This window comes from Sceloporus undulatus, chromosome 5, assembly GCF_019175285.1.
Source record: "Sceloporus undulatus isolate JIND9_A2432 ecotype Alabama chromosome 5, SceUnd_v1.1, whole genome shotgun sequence".
NCBI lineage: Eukaryota > Metazoa > Chordata > Lepidosauria > Squamata > Phrynosomatidae > Sceloporus > Sceloporus undulatus.
The window spans coordinates 27,485,626-27,507,231 of record NC_056526.1 but is presented as its reverse complement, the minus strand read 5'-3'; the positions used below and the strand labels follow the sequence as shown (position 1 = coordinate 27,507,231).

The 21,606-nt window shown below is 37.5% G+C and overlaps 2 protein-coding genes across 2 annotated transcripts in view; one reads left to right on the top strand and one right to left on the bottom strand.

Annotated features, from left to right (window-relative positions):
- Positions 1-3,306: 3,306 nt before the first annotated feature.
- On the top strand, positions 3,307-4,779 carry PMCH (pro-melanin concentrating hormone). The gene is made up of 3 exons (XM_042467905.1): positions 3,307-3,552; positions 4,167-4,359; positions 4,638-4,779. The coding sequence occupies exons 1-3, from the start codon at positions 3,307-3,309 to the stop codon at positions 4,685-4,687; spliced, it is 489 nt and encodes a 162-aa protein (XP_042323839.1). The 3' UTR covers positions 4,688-4,779.
- LOC121931242 (PARP1 binding protein) overlaps positions 4,571-21,606 on the bottom strand; it is a 34,921-nt gene continuing 17,885 nt past the window's right edge. Inside the window, 7 exon segments of the mRNA XM_042468747.1 lie at positions 4,571-5,220; positions 5,222-5,328; positions 7,054-7,216; positions 8,229-8,310; positions 11,328-11,494; positions 12,197-12,380; positions 20,527-20,681. Coding sequence (XP_042324681.1) covers positions 4,990-5,220; positions 5,222-5,328; positions 7,054-7,216; positions 8,229-8,310; positions 11,328-11,494; positions 12,197-12,380; positions 20,527-20,681 — 1,089 coding nt within the window. The 3' untranslated portion in view covers positions 4,571-4,989.

Sequence of the window (21,606 nt, the reverse complement as noted above, 5' to 3'; positions counted from 1 at the left end):
TGGCAGCATAACCATATAAGAACAACTTTGCATCTGCAAATACTATTAATTTATAACATTTTCTCTGCACTGTGTTGTTATAAAAGTCATTTCTTAGTTTGTTTTTTCCATGTTACAGGACCAAAAAAAAAAATTCATTTTCTTTTTCCTGCATAATGACAGTTTTAATTCTGCTGCTTTGGCTGTGTCTAAGCATTTTCCCTGGTCCAAATAAAATAGCCTAGAGCTGGTCTTGAATTACCACTATGAGCTTTGATAGTTAATTAGATTATCAGGTAGAGAGGCTGAGACATGTAAAGCTGAAGGCTCTGTCCTCATTAACTGAACTGTTGACTACAATCACCCACAACTTTGGAGATTGGGTGGTGGCCGCACTGTCCATAAAGAAAGCAGACAGTATAAACCCTGGTCTTTGTTTGAAGCTTTGTTTCTTGATTCCTTCCTTCTCCCTTCTAGTTTGCCTATCTCTTCCCTACTCAATATCCTGGATGGAGCTTCATTTATTGTGCCTAGCTGCAAACCACTACACCATGCTAGGTCTCACATCATGCTGGCTCTCTGATATGTTGTCTCATACATAGCTGGCACTGGCAATTAGAGATTCAGCTAAGTACTTTTTGATCCCGATTTAATATTCTTACTAGATTTACCTGATTTCTGTCAGTCTGGAGTTTGAAGCTCACAAAAAAGGCCTTGGATGCTGCTTTGGGCCTAATTGTAAGGCAGAATGCTACCAGAGAATGCAATGAACCTTTCATGAAACACAATCAGAAAACATGAAAAAGCAGATATAAGGATTTTTGGCCCAAGTCAGAAGTTTACTATAGATAATCCATTTGTTACCAGACAACTCCAAGGTATGTTACATACTATGGTCAATAAATATGAATATTAGACTCTGATGCATAAGACAGGAAAGCTGTCTGTTGCCAAAGTCTGCACATTGTTGTTTTTTTTAAAGCATTCTACAAAGTCAGGGCTGCTGATGGTAGCCCAACCCTTTGTTCATCTTGGGAAAAGCCAGGCTTTATTCTAAATTGCAAATGGGAAATTCCATCATTCCCCCTTCCCCTGACAAGGAAATGGTTTATTGAGGTAGCAATCCAGACTTAACTGTCTTGTTTACCTCCACAGAATAGAGACCTGCCAAACCTGCTCAGACTGGTGTCCTCCTCCCAACCCCATCTATCTATATTTGATTGGGTTTGTCTGGTGTATAGAACCCATTGTGTCTACTGCTCAGCCCCTACTGCTCAGCCCCTTAAGAGTTATTAGCAGTATAATGTTCACCTCTGCCCCCTGCAATAACAGACTTAGGGAGCTAGGTATGTTTAGCCTGGAGAAGAGAAGGTTAAGCGGTGATATGATCGCCCTGTTTAAATATTTCAAAAGGTGTTTATATCGAGGATGGAGCAAACTTGCTTTCTGAAGTTCCAGAGAATAGGGCATGGAGCAATGGATTCAAACTAGAATAAAAGAGATTTCACTTCAACATTAGGAAAAACTTCCTAATAGTAAGAGCTGTTCAATAGTGGAACACACTTCCTCAGAGTGTGGTGGAGCCTCCTTCTTTGGAGGTTTTTAAGCAGAAGCTGGATGGCCATCTGTCAGGAGTGCGTTGATTCTATGTTCCTGCATGGCAGGTTTTGGACTGGATGGCCCCTGTAGTCTCTTCCAACTCTATGATTCTAATTTTGGGGATTTTTAAAGAACATCATTGAGGTCATGTTTTGACCCACTCAGAGATGTTCCTTTCACTTTTAAGAGAAAGCTAGAAAGAGGTTAAAAGACAGACACACAGAGATTTTGTCCTTCCACCTCATTTTTACTTGGCATCATGTTAATTGTCCATTTTTAAAACCTTCAGCCTACACAATCCACCCCGCACACTCAGAACATTGAGGAAGAACTTACTGGATTATCCAAAAACTAGACTAATATCAACTTCCCATAGAACATTTACTGCCATGGCCCCCAAACTGTGGAATAACTTACCGGAAGAGATCCATCTTATTACCACCTTAGATGCCTTTAAGACGGAGCTCTTCTGGCGAGCCTACCTACCCCCCCCCCCGATCTTCTATAAACAACTATAAGAAGACACTTATCTTGAGCATGATTATTTGAAATGAGATGTTGATATAGATATTTTATACAATTGACATAGTATTGTGATTTTATGGATTGTATTTTATAAGAAGTGTAATTTTAATTGAATTGTAACTGTAATTTTATTGCTGTAATCCCGCCTCAATCCATAGGGAGAAGCAGGAAATATAAATAAAAACTATTATTATTATTATTATTATTATTATTATTATAGTAATCAACAGTAAGTGAATGTGTTTAGAATCAAACATTTGTGTTAGTCTGACCAAATATTATTTTCCAGTCCTCTTTGGAGGGGCAGGGGACACCTGTTCAACACCCTGGCCACTTTTGTACTTAATACTTTAGTTCTATCTTTTTAAATTACTGTAAACCTGGAACCCCATTTTAGGACAAAGATGGGATATAAATCCCATAAAATAAATTAATAAATAATTTCAACAGTGCCCAGCCACTATTCCAGAAGCTGACAAGTAACAGCAGTATGGTGATATGTATTGCTCCCCCTCACTTTTCTCCCTTTTATTTATAAAACATAAAGCTAGGTGCTATGGCTTTGTAACACAATCTTGCATGAATTTTTCCAATCCTTTTAAGGATTAGGAATTACCATTATATCTTGTAGGAGTAAAGAAAAATACTTATTTTTTTTCCCCCTGAACTAACCAAAAATCAAATTCATGCAAAGTGACTTTAAATTCTAGGGATTCTATCTATTTTCTCCAAATCATTCACAGTTTTAAAGAACCTTTACCATGTGCGCTTTATTGATACAACTTTTTGTATCTGTTCTTGTTTCCAATGTACGTACAAGAAACATTTCCCCATACCTTTTCCTCCCACTCTTATTGATCAAATTAGCTCCCGTTCTAATATTTTCTGAAGTGGAAATTAATGTCCACTTCAAAAGGAAAAGAAGTTTTGACAAAAGTAATAGTAGTGAATTATTACATCCTGTGATGTGTGATACATTATAATCCCAAGTCTATTAAAAAATCACCTATGGTTCAAAATAAAAGAAATTTAATAGCATACAAAAGGTCACCCTCTTAACTAGTGGCCATCTCACAAATGGCATAAGCCAGTCAAGTGGTACCTATTCATTCCACACACTATATAAACAGTGTTGCAGCAGTCTCCCTCTCAAACAGTATTTGAACTGTATTCATTTCCATGCAAACATTAATGCGTCAAAGAATGTATACCTCATTCTCCACATTACTACTCATTTTCTCTCTCTTTTCTCAAGGTTTTTTACTTTCAGTTTCAAAGTCTATACGAAAAACAGAAGATGATATGCTGCTAAGTACATTCAGACTTGGAAAAGTAATACAGAATGGAGGCAAAGCTCAAAAGTCATGGCCTGCAGCTTCTCTTGAACATTATAAAACGGAGGACAACAATTTTCTGGATGAAGAGGAAGATGGAGCCCCAAAGTTCTCTGTGAGTTTCTCATTTTCTAAGATGTTATGTTTAAACATATAAGCACCCTCTCTCTTTTCTCAAGCGGAAATACATTTGTTACAAAGTATTACATTTGTATCCTTGTATGCCAATGTATATTTGACTTGGTTAATAACATCAGGAATACTGTACACTGACCTTTTCATTTCCATTTGAGAATATCAATATAATGTCGTCAAATAACATTTTCAAACTTAAATCTTTAAATCCAATGCACATTATTTTAAAGCCATACTGTACCTTAGTTTTTCAAAATTCTCATTATGTTTTTTAGGGTCAGTTAAAAAAATACTGCCCCCATCAATTAACACCAAGGGAATATGAACTGGGATATTCATACTAATCTGGCAAAATCTTAAATCATGGAAGTACCTAGAAGGCTGGAGTCTCAAAATTCAAATTAACTTCCTTGCACTGAGGCATCCCTGGTTTACCCTCCAATGTTTTGCTTAGGGAGAAAGCCCTCAGGCACTTTAAGAACCTGCAATGAGAAAGCCACTCCATATTTTTGAAGAGATTTTTCAGTGGGATTGGGACCACTGTACTCTGGATAGTGCTAGTGTTCCCTTTACATCTATTTTTTTTTTCATCAGAATATAGGTTCTAATCATCACAGACAGCCACTGAAGCTGGATATTAAGCGACTTCCTTATATTGCACTGGAAGGACCAATGGCTTTCCCAGCTGATGCTGAAGTTGAAAGTAATGAATCAAGAAAAGAAAGGGGAGAGACAGAAGATGATGAAAATTCAGCTAAGATACCTATTGGCAGAAGAGATTTTGACAGTAAGTGTAATTTTGAAGTTATTTTAAACAGATCATATGGCTGGATTGTTTCAGCAGTAATGTTTGAAACAAATAATGTGGACAGCAGCTATTTCTAAAAATATATATGATTTTAAAAATTTATCCTGGAATTTATTTATAAAAACTCACCCAAGTACTTTAAGGATATAAAATTAAGGAAGATATGTTGACATATAACTAAAGATAAAAATGTGATTAAATAATTTTATTCAAATATGTCAGTAATTTAACATCATTTCTTGAATGTTTTTCTTCAGTGCTTAGGTGCATGTTGGGAAGAGTCTATCGACCTTGTTTGCAAGTTTAAAATACTGAACTTCATCATTTGGAAGAAATAAAATAATTTCTTGACAATTCATTGAAGACGTAGCTGTGGTTTAAAGTATTCCTATGTGTCCGTACATATCCTGAATATTTTTGTCATTATCACCTACACATTATTAAAACTCAGAATTCTGCAAAGCTTGTTGATTCATTTGTATAAATACAGCATACATATAATTTTTGCATGAGTATTCATAATCATAAGAGAATATTAATGTTGTAGTCTTTTCCTTCTTTCAGAATTTGCAGTCAGGATATGTGCAGAAATATTTACAGTAATAACATTTACAACCGAAAGAACTGAGTTAGTTTTGATTGACCAGTAATCAGTTTATTTTTGGCTAAAGTTTTGTTGCATTTCCTCTCTCTCTTTATGTTGCTGTCCAAACTATTCTGGCAATTTGTTGCAGTCTTTGGTTTCTTACTGTGTAAGTGCTGAAGTGGTTCATTGTCATTAGTGAATATGATGTTTTCACTAGTCCTGTCCACCTGCTTCCTCTTTGCGCTCCTGTTTTTTTGGCTCACCACTTACTTTTCCTATTTCTTTACTTTTACTTCCATTCTGATGAAGATTTCCAGAACATGTTCCAAGTGCAGCACTTTTAAGATTAGAATGTAGAGAGTCTGTTGGTTAAGAGGACAGGGCGTTTGTAAGGTGGAAAAAGCAGTAAATTATTACTTTATTACACATCATTTTTTTTTTACTTTCTTGTAAAAGAAATCAACACAATCCAATTAAGCAAGCTAATCTGTTCTTGTTGTTGTTTGCCTCCAAATTGTTTCTGACCCTAAGGCAAACCTGTCACAGGGTTTTCTTGGCAACATTTATTCAGAGGAGGTTTGCCATTGCCATCCTCTCAGGCTGTGAGTGTGACTTGCCCAAGGTCACTCAGAGGGTTTCATGGCTCAGCGGGAATTTGAACCCTGGTCTCCAGAATCATCAATACTGAAACCACTACACCACACTGGCTCTCAAGAAAACCAAATGTGATATGAGACCTTAGCCATTGTTTTTTCAGAAAAAATTCCAGCAGCCATTCCAGGAAATGGACAAAGGAGCCTGAGTTCAGGGGGGAAAAGCAAGAAAAATGAACGCATAATCTACTGATCTAACTAAAGAAATTAAAACTCTTTCTATTAATATACTTGGAGACCTTAAAAAGCAGGTCCAACAGACATTTTCAAGAAGATATGGAATAGGGATTGAGGGAGGACTAGTTCACACAAGATAATTTACTTTGAGAAGTCCTAACTGCACTTCGGCTTCCGTCACTGATGTAGCAATTGCAATTACCATGATCACAATAAATGAAACAGTTTTCTGATAGTCTTTGTGAACAAAAACATAATGGTATGCTGTTTTGTGAACTAACTGTTGGGCTTACAAAAACTGCAGCAAGCTATCTCCATTGTTGTCAAACTCACACATCAGTTTGCCTTCCAAATGCACACCCAGTGATATTTCTGTTATCACATACTAAGCAACAATAAACGAAAACATACAAGGCAATATTATTTTTACTATCAGTGACAACTATATGATTTTGAATGCCTGAATGTTTCACAGTTGAGGTTAATAGAAAGGGCTTTTTAAAAAATAATGGTGGAGAGAAGCAAACAGTGGAGTCTCCAAGGGATCTGCATTTGGATGGGTGGTATTTAATGAGTTCATAATTCATCTCAAATCAGGAATGAGCAGTACAGTAACTAAGCTAAAGAACAACGTAAAATTATTCAGGACAGTAACAAAACAACAAACAAGTGAGCTATAAAGGGCTGAGAAAGAAGTTCTGGAAACTTGGTGACAGGGCAACAAAATGAAAAATGCTGTTTTATGTACTGGTAAGTAAATACAAATTAATGCACATTGGGATAAAGAAATAATAATTTTCCATAAGCATGAACTGAACATTAGGAACCAAAAGTATTGGAGTCCTTGTGATCTGTACAGTGAAAATGCCCTACACAGAGCAGGGTGAGACCTGCTGTGAGTTTGACTGTAATGGTCACCTTAGGTAGTGGGGCCCTAGGAATGTCAAATTCCCCCCGCCTATAAGGCCCACACTGCTCTGGAGAGGGTCATGATTCTCATGAGCTAGTGGCTTCCTGAATGCCTATCAACAATGGATTCTCACAGCCAGACCCTATAGGAAAAAGTTTAAACCAGTGGCCATAACCATCTTCAAAGAATAATTAGCAAATTTGTGAAGTTTATAGTTTTGAGTTTAAGCCAGGAAGATCTGGTTTCAAATTCATTCAGCTTATTAGAAATAGACAATTATATATGAAGAAAAGGAGGGAGATGAACAACAAAGAGGTCTTGACGGATTTATGACCAACTCGACTTACCTACAGGCAACTCATCTTGAAGGAACAAAGCTGCCAATCTTTTTGGTACAGGAAGTATGAACTTTGGGACCTGAAATGAGCTGAAGTGCTTTCTCTTTGACTCTGTCATCTGATCATCTTTATAGGTGCAAGCAAACTGCGATCTAATTAAAGGTTGCTTAAGCTATAAAATAAAACAGATACAAGTGAGCTACTCATTCTTACAGACATAGTTTTTATCTCATGGCAGAAAACAGTCCTGCTATTTTTAGCCATGTGAAATATCTCTATAAATCCAAGATGTAGCACATAATGAATTTTTCTTATTTCATATGAATGAATTCTCAGAAAATGCAAACCCACTAACATTTTCAGAATGCTTAAAGAAATGTTTTTCTCTTTTTAAGGTTGTCTTACTTAAATTAAAAAGATACCTTGTTTTCCCTCATATATGGAGATACATTAGACATCTAAGAGAATAATCATTATAATATCTATTCAAAGAGGTTAAGCACGTGAGATTAAGTCTACAAGAGAAAAAACAAATTATGATGAAGTTTTTAAAAGATTAAATACCCAAGCACAAATACATGAAATTTATGAAATCTAAGAGATCTTTCTAATGCTTACATAACAAATCACATCATCGAATAATATCAAATAATATGTTGTAAAATGCAGTACAACAAAATCATGGCAGATTTCTTTTTTTTTAAAGTTCTTCATATACACACAGACTCAGCCAACCAAGGCAACTATAAGTCTCCATTAGCCTTAGAAAACAAAGGAGAGGATCCCATTTGAGCGTCATGCACTACAAGTCAGGAACATTTGTGGGGGCCTCTTCCAAGTAACCTGAATACAGTTTACCAGCAACTCAATAAGCTCCATGTCTTTGAAGCCTGAAAACAGAGAAGTTACAAAGCGTCCAAGAAACTGAATACACATCCAGTTGTTTTAAAACAGCTGCCAACTTCCCATTTCAAGTTTTATTTAATTTATATTCTGCATTTCTCCCAGCACATGGCCCAGGGCAGCTTACAACAAAGTTGTAACCATTCTGTATTGCTTTAGTTTAATGTTGTTTTAATTAGCTTAATGTGGCAGTGATGAGGTTTAGATTTAAATCAATTATGATTGATATACATATATATATTAAAAATAGATACAGTACAAGGATTCCACTATTATTGTACCTTCAGATCTTTTTCATACACTGCTGTTCGAACCCGCTGTCTCAGTGGCTTTGGAGAACATCCAGTGGATTGTACTGGAGACCTATATCAGCAGATAAATGATCAGTAAATAATGGTGATGAACATAGTATAAATAGAAAGTTCTCAGGCTGATATTATCATTTTATGTAGATTTAAAAGGCCAGCATTTTAAGCAACAAAACAATGTTCCCCAAAAGCCAAATATAATGTATGGATCTTAAAGTCACCTGTTGACTTCTGTTGACCATATGAATTTCATAGGGTTTTTGGCAGGAAGCACTCATTGTCTTCCTCTGAAATATACCCTAAAGAAACTGGTATTCCATAGCAGTGCCAAATTCAAGTACTAACCAGGCCCAATCCTGCTTACCTTTTGAGACCAGATGGGATCTGATCATACCTTATAAAATTAAATGCATTATCTGAAATTATTAAAAACAGAAATTAATAAATGAACTAGCAAAATATTTTGGCTTCTGATTTAATGGAATTAACCTCTTTCGGCCACTTCGGGAAAGACTAACAGGCCATACTGGTGAATCAAAGATCCAACTTCATTTAGAGAAAGAAATGCATTTCTGTCCACTACGCTGACAGACTAGAATTCAAACAGAACGGGAGTCCTGAGCCACATGCTTTTACATTTCAAGACAGTTTGCCAAGTAACTCCAGCAAAGAACATGTTCTGGGAAAATTCCATGAAGTGAATGAGTTCAATACAAGTTTTGACTTATAAATCCTGTCACTGCCTTCTTCTTAAAATAAAAGTGAGCTGCATCCAAGGTTAGTTTAGATTATTCTCTTGTCAACATTCATAAATGGATGATAGTATTATATATTATTCTAGGGCTGCACAAGTTGCGGCCTGGGGGCTGGATGCAACCCGCCAAAGGATTTCTGGAGACCTGGGGCCCCATTGTCAGGAAGAGGGGAGTCCTCACCTGATTGCATGGGGCTTTGGAGGATAGGAGCAATGGACTCTTCCCCCAGAGTTTACCCCTGCTTCCCAGGGGAGCTTTTGCTGGAGGCAGGCTTACAGCTCCTCTCGCTCCATTGGCTAGGCAGGCCCAGACAGAGGAGCTTTTTGCAGGCAAGCAGAGGAGACAGCCGGCAGGGCAGAGAGAGAGAGAGAAAGAGAGAGAGACAGCAGACAGCAAGAGAGCTAGAGATCACAAGAGAGCCTTGGGGGCTTCTTCTGGTGAGTGAGGGGGAGGACAGGAGCAAGAGAAGAGGATGCCCAGCCACCGCATTGTCCTCCTCTTCCTCCTCTGCCAAGTCGTTTGCTTTTGAATGGCCTAGGGGTTTTGCCTTTGTGTAGCAAGGCTGCTCGCCTGGCAAAACCCTCAGGCGCTCAAAGGTGAACGACTCGGCAGAGGAGGACAATGCAGTGGGCGGGCGTCCTTGTCTCTTTCCCCCATCATCCTCCTCATCCTCTGGAAGGAAGGAAAGAAAGAAAGAAAGAAAGAAAGAAAGAAAGAAAGGAGGGAGGGAGGGAGGGAGGGAGGGAGAAAAGAAAGAAAAAGAAGAGAAGGAGGAAAGAAAGAAGCAAGGAAATGAAGGAAGGAAAGGAGGGAGGGAGGGAGAGAGGGAGGGAACAGATAAAGGAAGAAAGGCGGAAGGGAGGAAAGAAAGAAGCAAGAAAATAAAGAAAGGAGGGAGGGAGGGAAGAATGACGCAAGGAAATAAAGAAGGGAGGGAGGGAGGGCATGCCTGCCCCTTAGTAGGGTGACCAGACTTTCCCTCCTTTTCCCAGACATGTCCCCCCCCCATCTCGGCCTTCCTGTCCAGGAGGAGGGATTCCACAACGTCCTCCATTTCGAGCATAGCTAAGAAGTATGGATTTACATTTATATGCTTCCAGCTTTTATTTGGTCATGTCCTCCATTTTGCTTGAACGTCCTAAATTTCACTGTCCTAAACCTATCGGCGGCCTGAACAACCTAGCCGACCTTAATTTCGGCCCCTACCTCCTTCCAAGTTGGGCACCTCTGTTATTCTCTAAGTTAACACTACATCTCAAACATGTGGGTCTCCCTTATATTCACAGTACTTGAGAGGGCACCTCATTTCCAAACAGACAATCAGAGTGACTGTGGTACTCAAATGTTCAAGATGGTGTTTTTTTAACTTTTGGTAAAGAAAATTTGCCTAAATCCAACAAAACCTTAATGGATGAGACCAGTATACCATTGAAGCTCCAATTGGTTTTTCAAGATCTGCAATGGGTACCACATATGATCATGGGATCCTTAGCCACACTGCCACTTGCACAAGTGGCTATGCAGCCAGTTGCTCCTCTGGATACTGAGTTGAATTCTTCCCTCACATATAATCCAGAACTATTTTTCTGTGAGCATGTAATTTCTGCTAGCAGAACATCAAAGGTGGATATAGGCAATGAGTAGCATTTAAGTTGCCTAATAAGCATATTTCATGTAACTCCTAGCAACGTACAACAGCTCATTTTATAAAAGTCTTGGTATGTTTTTCTTCATTTGCATTCTTCTTATATGAACAATTAACATTAACATCACAATAATTTATTTGGTTTTACAGCATTTCACAAGACTGATTTTTTATTGGTACAGAACATTTTCACCTTTCCCTGGTCATTCTAACCAGGCACAGAACTAATGAATGCATTTGCTTCCTGAGAGAACTTGCTGTAAACATACTTCCCAACTATGAGTGTGGCCATTTTTCCCTGTAAAGGTAATCATCTTTGCCTAGCAGAGATTTGGCAATGTGTGGCTCTCAGCCTAAATTTTATGCAGCCTTGTGCAAGTGATCAGTTCAGACACAAGGCAAGAGAGATCTGTCCCTAGCCTAACACCAGTTAGGTGACAAGAATGGCGTCTCAGAGATACAGCCATAATAGAAAGGGGTTGTACAGGAAAAAAAGAAAATGGCTGACCATTTGGGCTCTATCCCTGTCCACCACTGGCTTCAGCCTGATTCACTAACAAAATGCTGTTGTCAACACAAGAAAGATTCAAGTAATCTGCCTTCAAAGAATAAACACTTTGCTGTTATCTCTTCAGTAAGGTTCACTGACAATTTTCACCACTTAGCACTTGCCTGAATAGCATGATGATGGAAGGGAATCCAAATTCTTCACCAAACAACAGTTGAGCTTTGTTGCTGGGTGGTTGATGGGCAGCTGCTTCATCCAGAAGAATCAATAAAGATTTCACAGTATCTCTGCCACAATATGCAGTGCCATGGTTTATAGAATGTACTTTGGGCTGCAATTAAGTATTGATTATATTGTTAGCTTTAATAAGATTATACAGGAAGAATTCCTTTGTGTTGCAATTATTGTTCATACTGTTAGCTTTAATAAAATTAAACGGGAGGGATTTAAATGCAGAGTTTTCACTGTCAGCTCATCTAATGCAATTAGCTTTAGTTGAAGGAAGTACAAAATATTGCCTGCATTTTTATTTATGATTACAAGTTTCTTTCTATAATGTAAAATGTCCTCACAATTCGGGTTTTGTCAACTAACAGTGAACTATTTTTATGCTGATGTAGCATCACAAAAGAACTCCAATCAAAAGATCACCACCAGCCCATCTGGCCAAGGAAACTCAGCAAATATCTATCATTATCATAAGAGAAGCAAGTGAGGTTTTAAAAATATATATAAAATGCAAAAGTAGAAATTATCTGGGTAATTTAGGAGGATAACAATATTTGAAGGCAATGCAATATCATCAAGAATATGTTGCTATCAAGTACACAGTTCAGTATTAAATTCTCAAGAAACCTTTTTCATCCACAATTCTTTAGAAATATTTGTCAAGACATTAGCAAATCCTTGCTTGCAACAAGCCTCATCTTACAGGAAACTTGCATTACTCACTCTTTTGCTATAATTTGGGCATATAAGGAAATATCCTTTCTCTTTCTTATTATTAATTTAGAAGAACAAAGAGACCCGTTACCCTGGCTGGACTGATTCCAGTGATGTTAGGAGCCATAGTCTCATGCTGAAAATTTTTAATATTTTTAATCCTCAAATCCAAATCTTGTACAACTTCCTCTAGTGCTTGACAGAAAGGATCCTTGCTGTTTCGGCCTTTTGACAAATGCATCTTGATTGTTGATAGAATTAGACCCCCTGCAAGTCTAAAAACAAACCCAGGGTCATTGCCATATTCATCTTGGCACTACTTAATATACTTAACAGTTTTGAAAACAGAGAATCTTCATAGTTAATCAAAATTGTTCAGACAACAGCTTTGATCTATTGAGTTGCACAGCACCATACAATGAGATCGTGCCCTTTAATGCATTCATTTCCTTTTAAGAATTGGGCGAGCACAAGAATTAAGAAGTAGGGACAATAGACTCATCCTTCATGGTTTTAAACAGAAAAAGTAAGTAGCCTAACAATAGAAAGCTTAAATTACATTTTTATCTGTTGGCTTATATTATCCACACACTCATTAATATCAAGTGGAGCAATACACTGAAAAGAATCGAAATCATCAGCACTTGTTATAAAACATTTCTGTTTCCATAAATTCTGAAGTACATAAGCCGTGAGAAGTGTTTTGACTATTATAATTAAGCAGCCAATTTGAACAGAATATTGATGAGCAGTATTTTTATGAATCTGAAATACCCTTCTAGTATGAATAAGAAGGATAAGACTTTCTAGTCTAAAGACAAGTTATCCCCATGTACACTATGTACATGGGGATATCACTGTGTATTTTATAAGTTCTGGTACTTTTAGTTGAATGAGTAATGCAAGAAGAAAACAAACCTAGTTGAGCCTATTTTAAAAGGACACAAACTCAATTTCTAATTGCTAGAGAAGCTAGGGAATGGGACCTAAAATGAAAAGCATCTTGAAAACTTTTTGGCTTCCCATCTGTATATACTTTTTGTATGTTCTGCTCTGGACTCTGTTTTATCTAGTATGGATTTACCTGTGTTTCAGATCATGAATTTTTTTAAAGGGTGAAGTCTGAACATCAAGAATCTATGGTATGATAATAGCTTATTGCTATTATTCTTTGGCAGTACCCCACCTCAGCCATTAAAACTAAGCTCACCAACTACCCTATGTTGCTGCTTCAAATTAGCTAATATTCCAATGCCTATTTAATCTTTCTTCCCACATTCTTCATTTCCAGGAAAAAATGTTATAATTTCCAATTAGATACAGTATAACCACTCTAGCTGGAGCAACAAAAGGAAAACTTCATTCTTTTTCATATGGAAAGGCCAAGACAAAGTGCTACTCTTACTGTGTTAGGGATTAGCTGTAAAACACCATGCCATGGTTTTCCTTATTTTGCATTCATGTATGGTATAAACAGACTGATCTTCCAGCTGAATACAACCCATATTTACTCAAACGTAAATCCCACCAAGTTCAACAGAATTTGCTCCCAAATAAGTACAGTGGTACCCCGGGTTACGAAAATAATCCGTTCTGCGGTGCCCTTCGTAACCCGAAATCTTTCGCTAGCCGAAAAAGCCATAGGCGCTAGCGCTGGAAGCCGCGATTCCGTGTGAAAAAGCGCCGAAAAGCACCAAAACTTTTTTTCGTAAGCCGGAAAAAAAAACGTAACCCGGAACAGTTTTTTCCTATAGAATTTTTTCGTATCCCGGAAATTTCGTAACGCGGTGCTTTCGTATCCCGGGGTACCACTGTATGTTTAGGATTGCAGCCGGAAGCTGGTTTTATTAAGTGCTGAAATATTTTGCCAAAGGATTAAGTGTGCTGTTTATAGATTACATAAATGATTTAATCTCAGCAGAAAATCTAAGCAGTTAATATTTGGGGTTACTTAACTTCTTGCTTTCACCTGTGCCATTTTATGTTCTCTGCAAGTGATATTAATGTGAATGCTCCAAATGTGAATTTACATCTCCAGTATAGGGGGGCCCTCAATGCCAACTATCTAAGAGTTCAAACCTGAGGAGTCATCAGTCATCAAAACAGAGAGTAACTAGGTGTGACTTTTCACCACTCCACTCAAGAGAGAGAGGAAGAGACAGGAGGGATGTAAGACACGGTGGAAATAATTCTTGGCCATTTAGAAGAAATCAGCTGACTACCAGTCACTGTATAAATTCCTTACTCTGTTCATTGCAAATGTGTCAATGCTTTACATCTCCATAGAACAGGGGTATGAGATCTCTGGCCTACCAGGTTTTTTCTTTACAGTTCTCATCAGTATCCTTGGTTTATGGAAACATCTGACGGTCTAGAGGTCCCCCTGCCTCCACAGCCATGGACAAAAAAATTAAACATTTTTCTTCATAACACTTAACAATACCTTGGTCACTCATAGCTAGTTCTGATTTGCTTGCATCAGTGTTACACAATACCTTTTCCTTTGTTTTATTCCCCCTCCCCTGAAATAAACTAGCAGTCTACTGAATCAGATCTTCTGGTCACCGGACAGAAAATATATGGGAACAGTTCAATAATCTAAACTCTATAAGAAAGGATACAGATGCTCACTTCCTTCTAGCATATGAACTACTAATTGCATCAGTATGTTTACATGAGGCAAATAATAACTGTGTAAACACAATTAACTTCTCTAACAGGAAAAGTTAACCTTACAGTTGCCAAAGGCCTATAGCCAGTTCACTAAACATGAAAAATCAGAAAGGATAACAATGAGTTACTTCATGCATACCCCACCTTTTCTTCCCCAGATCCTATTACACTCCACCACACTCCCACTACTGTGTAAATATGCTTTATATCTTGAAGCCTGGATATCACTCTCTGTACTGCATCTGAAGAAGGGGGTTTAAATTTATGAAAGCTCATGCTAAAATAAAATAAAAACTATAGATATATTGTTGATTTTTTGTGGGGTTTTGGGCTATGTGGCCATGTTCTAGAAGAGTTTATTCCTGATGTTTTGCCAGCATCTATGGCTGGCATCTTCAGAAGATGCCAGCCACAGATGCTGGCAAAACATCAGGAATAAACTCTTTTAGAACATGGCCACATAGCCCAAAAAACCCACAAAAAACTATGGATGGCCAGCCATGAAAGCCTTCAACCTCATTATGATATATTCCCCGCTCCCTTCCTCCATTTTATGCTGCATGAGACTAACATGACTACTTTTCTGAAAACTTCCTCAAAGTTAAGACTAAAAGAAGAAGAGACACACTCCAAAAAGCATCCCAGGATACTAAAGACTATTGTAGGTCAATATGTCCCCCTCCCAACCTTCTGCAGGTACCATATACAGTCAGCCCTCCGTATCTATGGATGCAGCATCTACAGATTCACAGTTTGTAAATATATTTTTATTTAATTCCTAAAAGCAAACTTTGATTTTCTCATTTTATATAGAGACACCATTTTACTATGCTATTCTATATAATGGGACTTTTATCTACAGATTTTGGTATCAACGTGAGGTCCTACAACCAGACCTCAACAGATACTATGGGCCCACTGTATATCTCAAAATATTATTCTCTAACATTCATAAATCCCAAATATTTCAATAAATAAATCATATAGTAGTGTTTGATATATGTAATCTAAAACTTTATATGGACTCTGCAAAAATGGCAGGGGGGCAGTGGCAGCACATGTTGGACTTGGAATAGTACAGGCTTCAGTGCCTTAGCTAATTCAATAACTTAATTTTTTTTTAATGATATATGATCTGTATCACAAAGTTCTACTCACAGGAGGACATTATATAAAGAATAAATTCCTGCAAACCATACCAAGCTCCAAAGAATTTACTGACATTCAGTTGTGTATTTCTCTCTGTGGGAATGTATTTTTAATATAATTTAAAGCATGAGAAATCATGGACTAGTAATTCATCCTGCAATCCTATGCAGTTACATTGCAGTAATTCCCAATAAACACAATGTGACTTTTTTTTTTTTTTTGAGCAAACTGAGTTGACTTACTCATTTTCCATCTCTAGAAAAATGCCCTACCTTATGGGGTATGCTAAAGGTGAATTTAAAACAACAACTGTAAAACTGCACCTCTATACACTTTATATATACAGGTAGGCAATCTCTATGTTACACATGAATCTTATGTCAGGACCATGTGGCACACTTGGCCTGGAAATGACATAGATGTGACCACTAGATGGAACTGGAACAGAGGTAACCACAGTTCAAGTGGCAGGTGTGCATGAGTCAGCATTTGGGAGCTGTGCATCATGCAACATCTGATGAAACATGCACAGCAAGTGAAGTCAGTCAAGGGGTGCATCATGGGATATGGTATGATGCAACCTGCCCTGGGGATGAAACCAGCAAGGTTTCATTGGTGGCAAGACACCACATGACTTCACACAAGACCACCTATAAAAGGGAGATGGTGATTATCTCCGGTGTTGGGTTGTTGTAGTAGGTGACTGGCGGAGCACTTTGTCTATTTGTATATAGATCTGTCACTATCCAGACGGCTATCTAGTACTCTGTGCGATATTGTAAATAGCTTGGAACAAGTGAATTAATGCCCTTTTCTTTGAGTGAGAGCCTTGCTGTCCAGCAGTGTTTATTTCTGCAAGCCAGAAGCTCAAGGCTGGTGACCCTGTGTGGGTGGAATTTTTCCTTCTCTGCTGAAGCCTTTGCAAATGTCTCTCCAAGAGCCTTCTTGTGGCATCCTGCCTGTGTGGATCAACTCTGCACATGGTCGTAGTGGACACAGCGCGTCTCTCTACGCCCCAACATCGTAGCCATGCTTTGAGCTGTCTGCAGAGAAGATGTTCATTCTCCTGAACCACTTGAATAGCTATTACATGGTATTGCTATATTAAAATATTTCATACTAAAGTAGGAGCCAGTCAATGAGATGGTCCTCTCTGCCCTATTCATTTTTGTGTCTCATATCCACTATCCTCTTTTCCACATTTCTCTGGAGAAGAGAAAGGAGGAGTTGAACGAACAGCAAAGAGAAAGTGATATAAACATAAAACTAACCACTTTACACACTTGTTTTGCATTTCTTGCCTTCTCTTCTTCAGGTGGCCCAAATGGCTTCAGCCAGTCTGCATTAACTGGGGCAGATTACAGAGACCATTGGCTTCCAGCTTGTTTCTGGGCACAATTAAAAGTGCAGGTTATGACCTATAAAGCCCTATATGGCTCAAGTCCAGGCTATTCAGCAGACCACATCTCACTGTATGAGCCCTGGGCTCTGAGATCATCAGGAGCAGCACTTTTCTCAGTCCCACCACCATCACAAGCACGGTTGGTGGGGATGCAAGAGAGGGCATTCTTGGTAGCTGCCTCTAGACTCTGAAACTCCCTTCCCAGGAAGGCCAGAATGGCCCCCTCCTTATCGGTCTTCCAGTGGTAGGGTGAAACCTTTTTATTCAGACAGGCTTTTAAAGCAGAATATTTTTAAAGACCTGACTAAGGGGTGATTGTAATGTTGTCCCAATTTTTGGGGGGTGGGGGGTTATACATAAGGAAATAATAATAATAATAATAATAATAATAATAATAATAACAACAACAACACTTCAATTTTTTTCAAGCTGCAGCCCATATTCACTTGCCACTTTCAGCTCGCCAGTTCCACTCCTTATTCTATTTTCTTTTCCAGTTAACAATTTTCCATGCCTAATTCAAATGGTTCAGTACTAATTTGATGTTTTGACTTTTTTCATAGTTTTTGTTGTTGTTGTTCAATATATCTTGTGATTCTACCTAGTGCTGATGCCTCTTTTGTATCTGGGGCCTGATTACATAGGACTTGAATTTTCATAAAGGCTTGAATTTTAATAAAGTCAATTATGAGCCTGTCATTGTAGTGATACGCTAAATGGCTGTACTGTACAATACTGAAAGGCTGTTTCTCTATTAAACAAGTTACTGGTGACCTAAGTTTCACAATCTTATTGAAGCTAATGTTATAGTAAGTGTTGTTTCTAGGAGTTAACATTTAGGATGAGAAAAGCAGTACAGACAAGGATATTATTCAAAAACCTAATAAAGCAGAAAGATTTTGCCAATGAGTGTTCCAAGAATGGCTGTCCCCAATGGCTATTCAACAACTGCTATAGCAGAATCAGCATATTTTATTTTCTTGTCATAACAAACTACAGAAGTATGCATTCATGTTATAATTAATAAATTACATTTGTCATATTGTTATACAGTAGAAATACATAATTAGTAGCATATTAGGAACCTTAATAGCATATTATTTCATAGATTTTGGAAGTTAAGAACTGCCAAATGTAATCAAGGGCTACACCCACAAATTCAATGGAAACCTACCAATTTAAATAAGACAGAATTAATACCTTATCATTCAAGTGACAGACAGAATTACTGTATATAACCGTGTAGTAGCTGAAAAATGTATGACAAAAAAAAATCAACCACAAAAATCTGGGTCAGCTTATACATGGGTCAATGCCGTACTTCTGTCTGTTGTGGCACTTCTGGTCTTTTGTAATGCCTGCTCAAAAAAATGTCATCAATGGCAGTTGTTTATTGCTTCCTCACTGGGGTGGGGAGAGAAAAGGGGGTGGCTGCTGCTTTCAGGCTTTCTTGACACAGTCTAAGCTCCAAGAGTCTGAGAACTCAGTCCATGCTGGGAGAGGCCAAGAAAGCAATACCTTCCACTCTCTGACAGCTCTTTTGGGACTTGCCCACTAAGGCAGGGAGAGCAGAGGATTTGAGTGAAGCTGAAAAAATACACAATTCACTTTGCGCCCTCCATTGTGGCTGAAACTCTCTGGCACTTCCAGGATGGGGAGATTGGAGGGCTGAACTTTCTTCTCAGCAGAAACACTCCATCCACTCATGTGCACCATCAGTAGCTTGTTCTGGTTTCCATCCATCAGTTATCCAACAACCTTAGTTTTGAGTGCTTATTCTGACTTTTCATATTTTTTTGGGCAGATTTCAGATTGAAAAATATTTATGTTGACCTGAATGTTTATTGTAATAAATGGCATACTATGAAGGGCTTGTGGATTTTTAGTTATCTATAGACATCTCAGGTTAGTCTTCCATTATTCAGGGATGTTACAAGCATTGATTACTTGAATGTTACGTAACAATATTTTGGCTGGGATCCCCAAATGCAGTTGTACAGTCAGCAGAGTATGACCCAGCTGAATTTGCTCCTAAGTCTCTACTAAAGGTGATCCCACATTGCTATGTAAGAAATTCAGAGAAATGTGCAATATGCGATGGATTGAAGCTACCCTTCAAGATATAGGATTTCAGCATCTTATCAAGTTGACAGGAATTTTTTCTGGTCAAATACAAATGACAGTTCATGATAATTTCTCCTTCTGTACTGGCTCGACAGGCTCTATATTTACTACAAGATTACAGCAGACCTTTTTAAAGCTCATTAACTGTTGAGTTCCAATACAGTCTCTCTTATTTATACATTCCTACTCCCACTGCAAGATTCATTTTCTTTCTATAGGAGTTTCATCATGCTGTTCAGTATTACATGGAACAACTTATTTCCATTTATCAGGTTTCTACTTCCTCTTGTATTCTTACCTCTTCATCAGACCTTTGCATAACCAGTACCCACTGATAACCGACTGCTTCCACTATTTTAATTATCCTTGAAAATACCTGGATTTTCCAGTTTGCTCAACTACTGTAAACTGCAGTACGTTGATTTGACTATGGTAGTTGTGCACAAGACTTGTTTTTAAGTAGTTTATTGTGACAGCAGCTGTTATTACTATCACCATTCGTTATAACAAAAAGAGAAAAAACAGAAGAGAAATATAAGATTGGTGTGAGATCAGAATGTTTTGCAGTGCATTTTTTATATGTCAGCTTAGAAATCACTCCCACTGAATTTAGTAGGGTTATTTCCCAACAAATGGGTGTAGGATTGCAGCCATAATCCAACTATTTTAAAACCTTTCCAAAAATGTTGCTTTCCACACACAGAGATTCATAAGGCTGAAAACTTTCTTTAAGTTTGTTAGGAATGCACATTTTAATAAAATGTATTGGTTGCTTTTTCAAAATCTAGAACGGAATTCAAATTGCTAGAAAAGGGACTCCACTTAAACATTAGGAAGAAATGCCTGATTGTCAGAGTTGTTCAACATTGGAATCAACTGCCAGAGAGGATAGTGTACTCTCCTTCACTGGAGATCTAAACTGAGATTGGATGAACATCTCCCAGGAATGCTTTAGCAGGGGTTTGAAGTAGATACCCTTGGTTTCCCTTCCAATTCTATGACTGTAATGCAATAACATACATTTTAAACTTAAACAGCATAGCATATAGATATGCAAATTAGAAAATTATTACCCTGGATCTGGGACTTCACCAATTATTTCTTCCAGTTTATCCATAAAGTGAATGAACTGTGCAAGACCTTTCATATGAACTCTCAAAGGATCATCTGGAGAAGGGGCATAGCCTTTCCCTCCAAGCTCTATGGTTCGAATAAATGAGGTTGCCATCTAGCAAGAAATACATAATTCAGCTAAATAAAATAGTAATAGTTTGCACACATGTCAATGAGGTTAGCAAGAAATTTAAAAGCAGCTTAGGACAACTGACAAAGTCACATGCCACAGAAACCAATCATGCTCCCACAAATAGCTATCTGTTTAATAGTACCAAATAAAATGCCATATTATTAATTTAAATGGATAAAAACCAGTCTAAGTAAGCATAAATGCATTAAAACAGTTTTGAATAATAGCACATTTTGTGTACTATTTTGAAGCAAACCTATAAGTCATTGGGAAAATCAAACCGATGGATTGCTAAATCCAATCAGAAGAATTCAAAAAACTATATCAGCAATAAGAATGTGATCTTCCTATTAAACATAAAATAATAGCATTTCTGAGCAGAATTTAGTATGAATTAGATTTATAATAAATAAAACTTTTATTTCTATCCCACTTTTCTATAGCAAGACAATCAAAGCAGCTGCCAACTAAAACATTCATATACAATCTTGTACATAAAATTACAATTTACCTCCCTTAAAAAGAATTAAATATATTATGATTCAGACAGATAACACGAACACCAAGTCTTGAGTCAAACTCAACTCATTAGTTCCCAGCTCAAGAGATACACTGCCTCTAATATTAGAAGTAATATAAAACTAGTAGCCACAGGTGGCTCCGTTTTCCATTCATTTATTATTATTTATTTTTAAATTACTCTTAAAACCATTTAGGTTGACAACCATCACTACCTCTTCTGGCAATGAATTACACCATTAAACTATGCACTGTGTGATGAAATACTTTCTTTTACCTATCTTGATAATTTTCCACCATTTAGCTTTAGTACATTCATTTGAAGAACAAAAGCTTTTCCATAACATGCATGTTTTTATAAATTTTTGTCTCCCATTGTTTGCTAAGC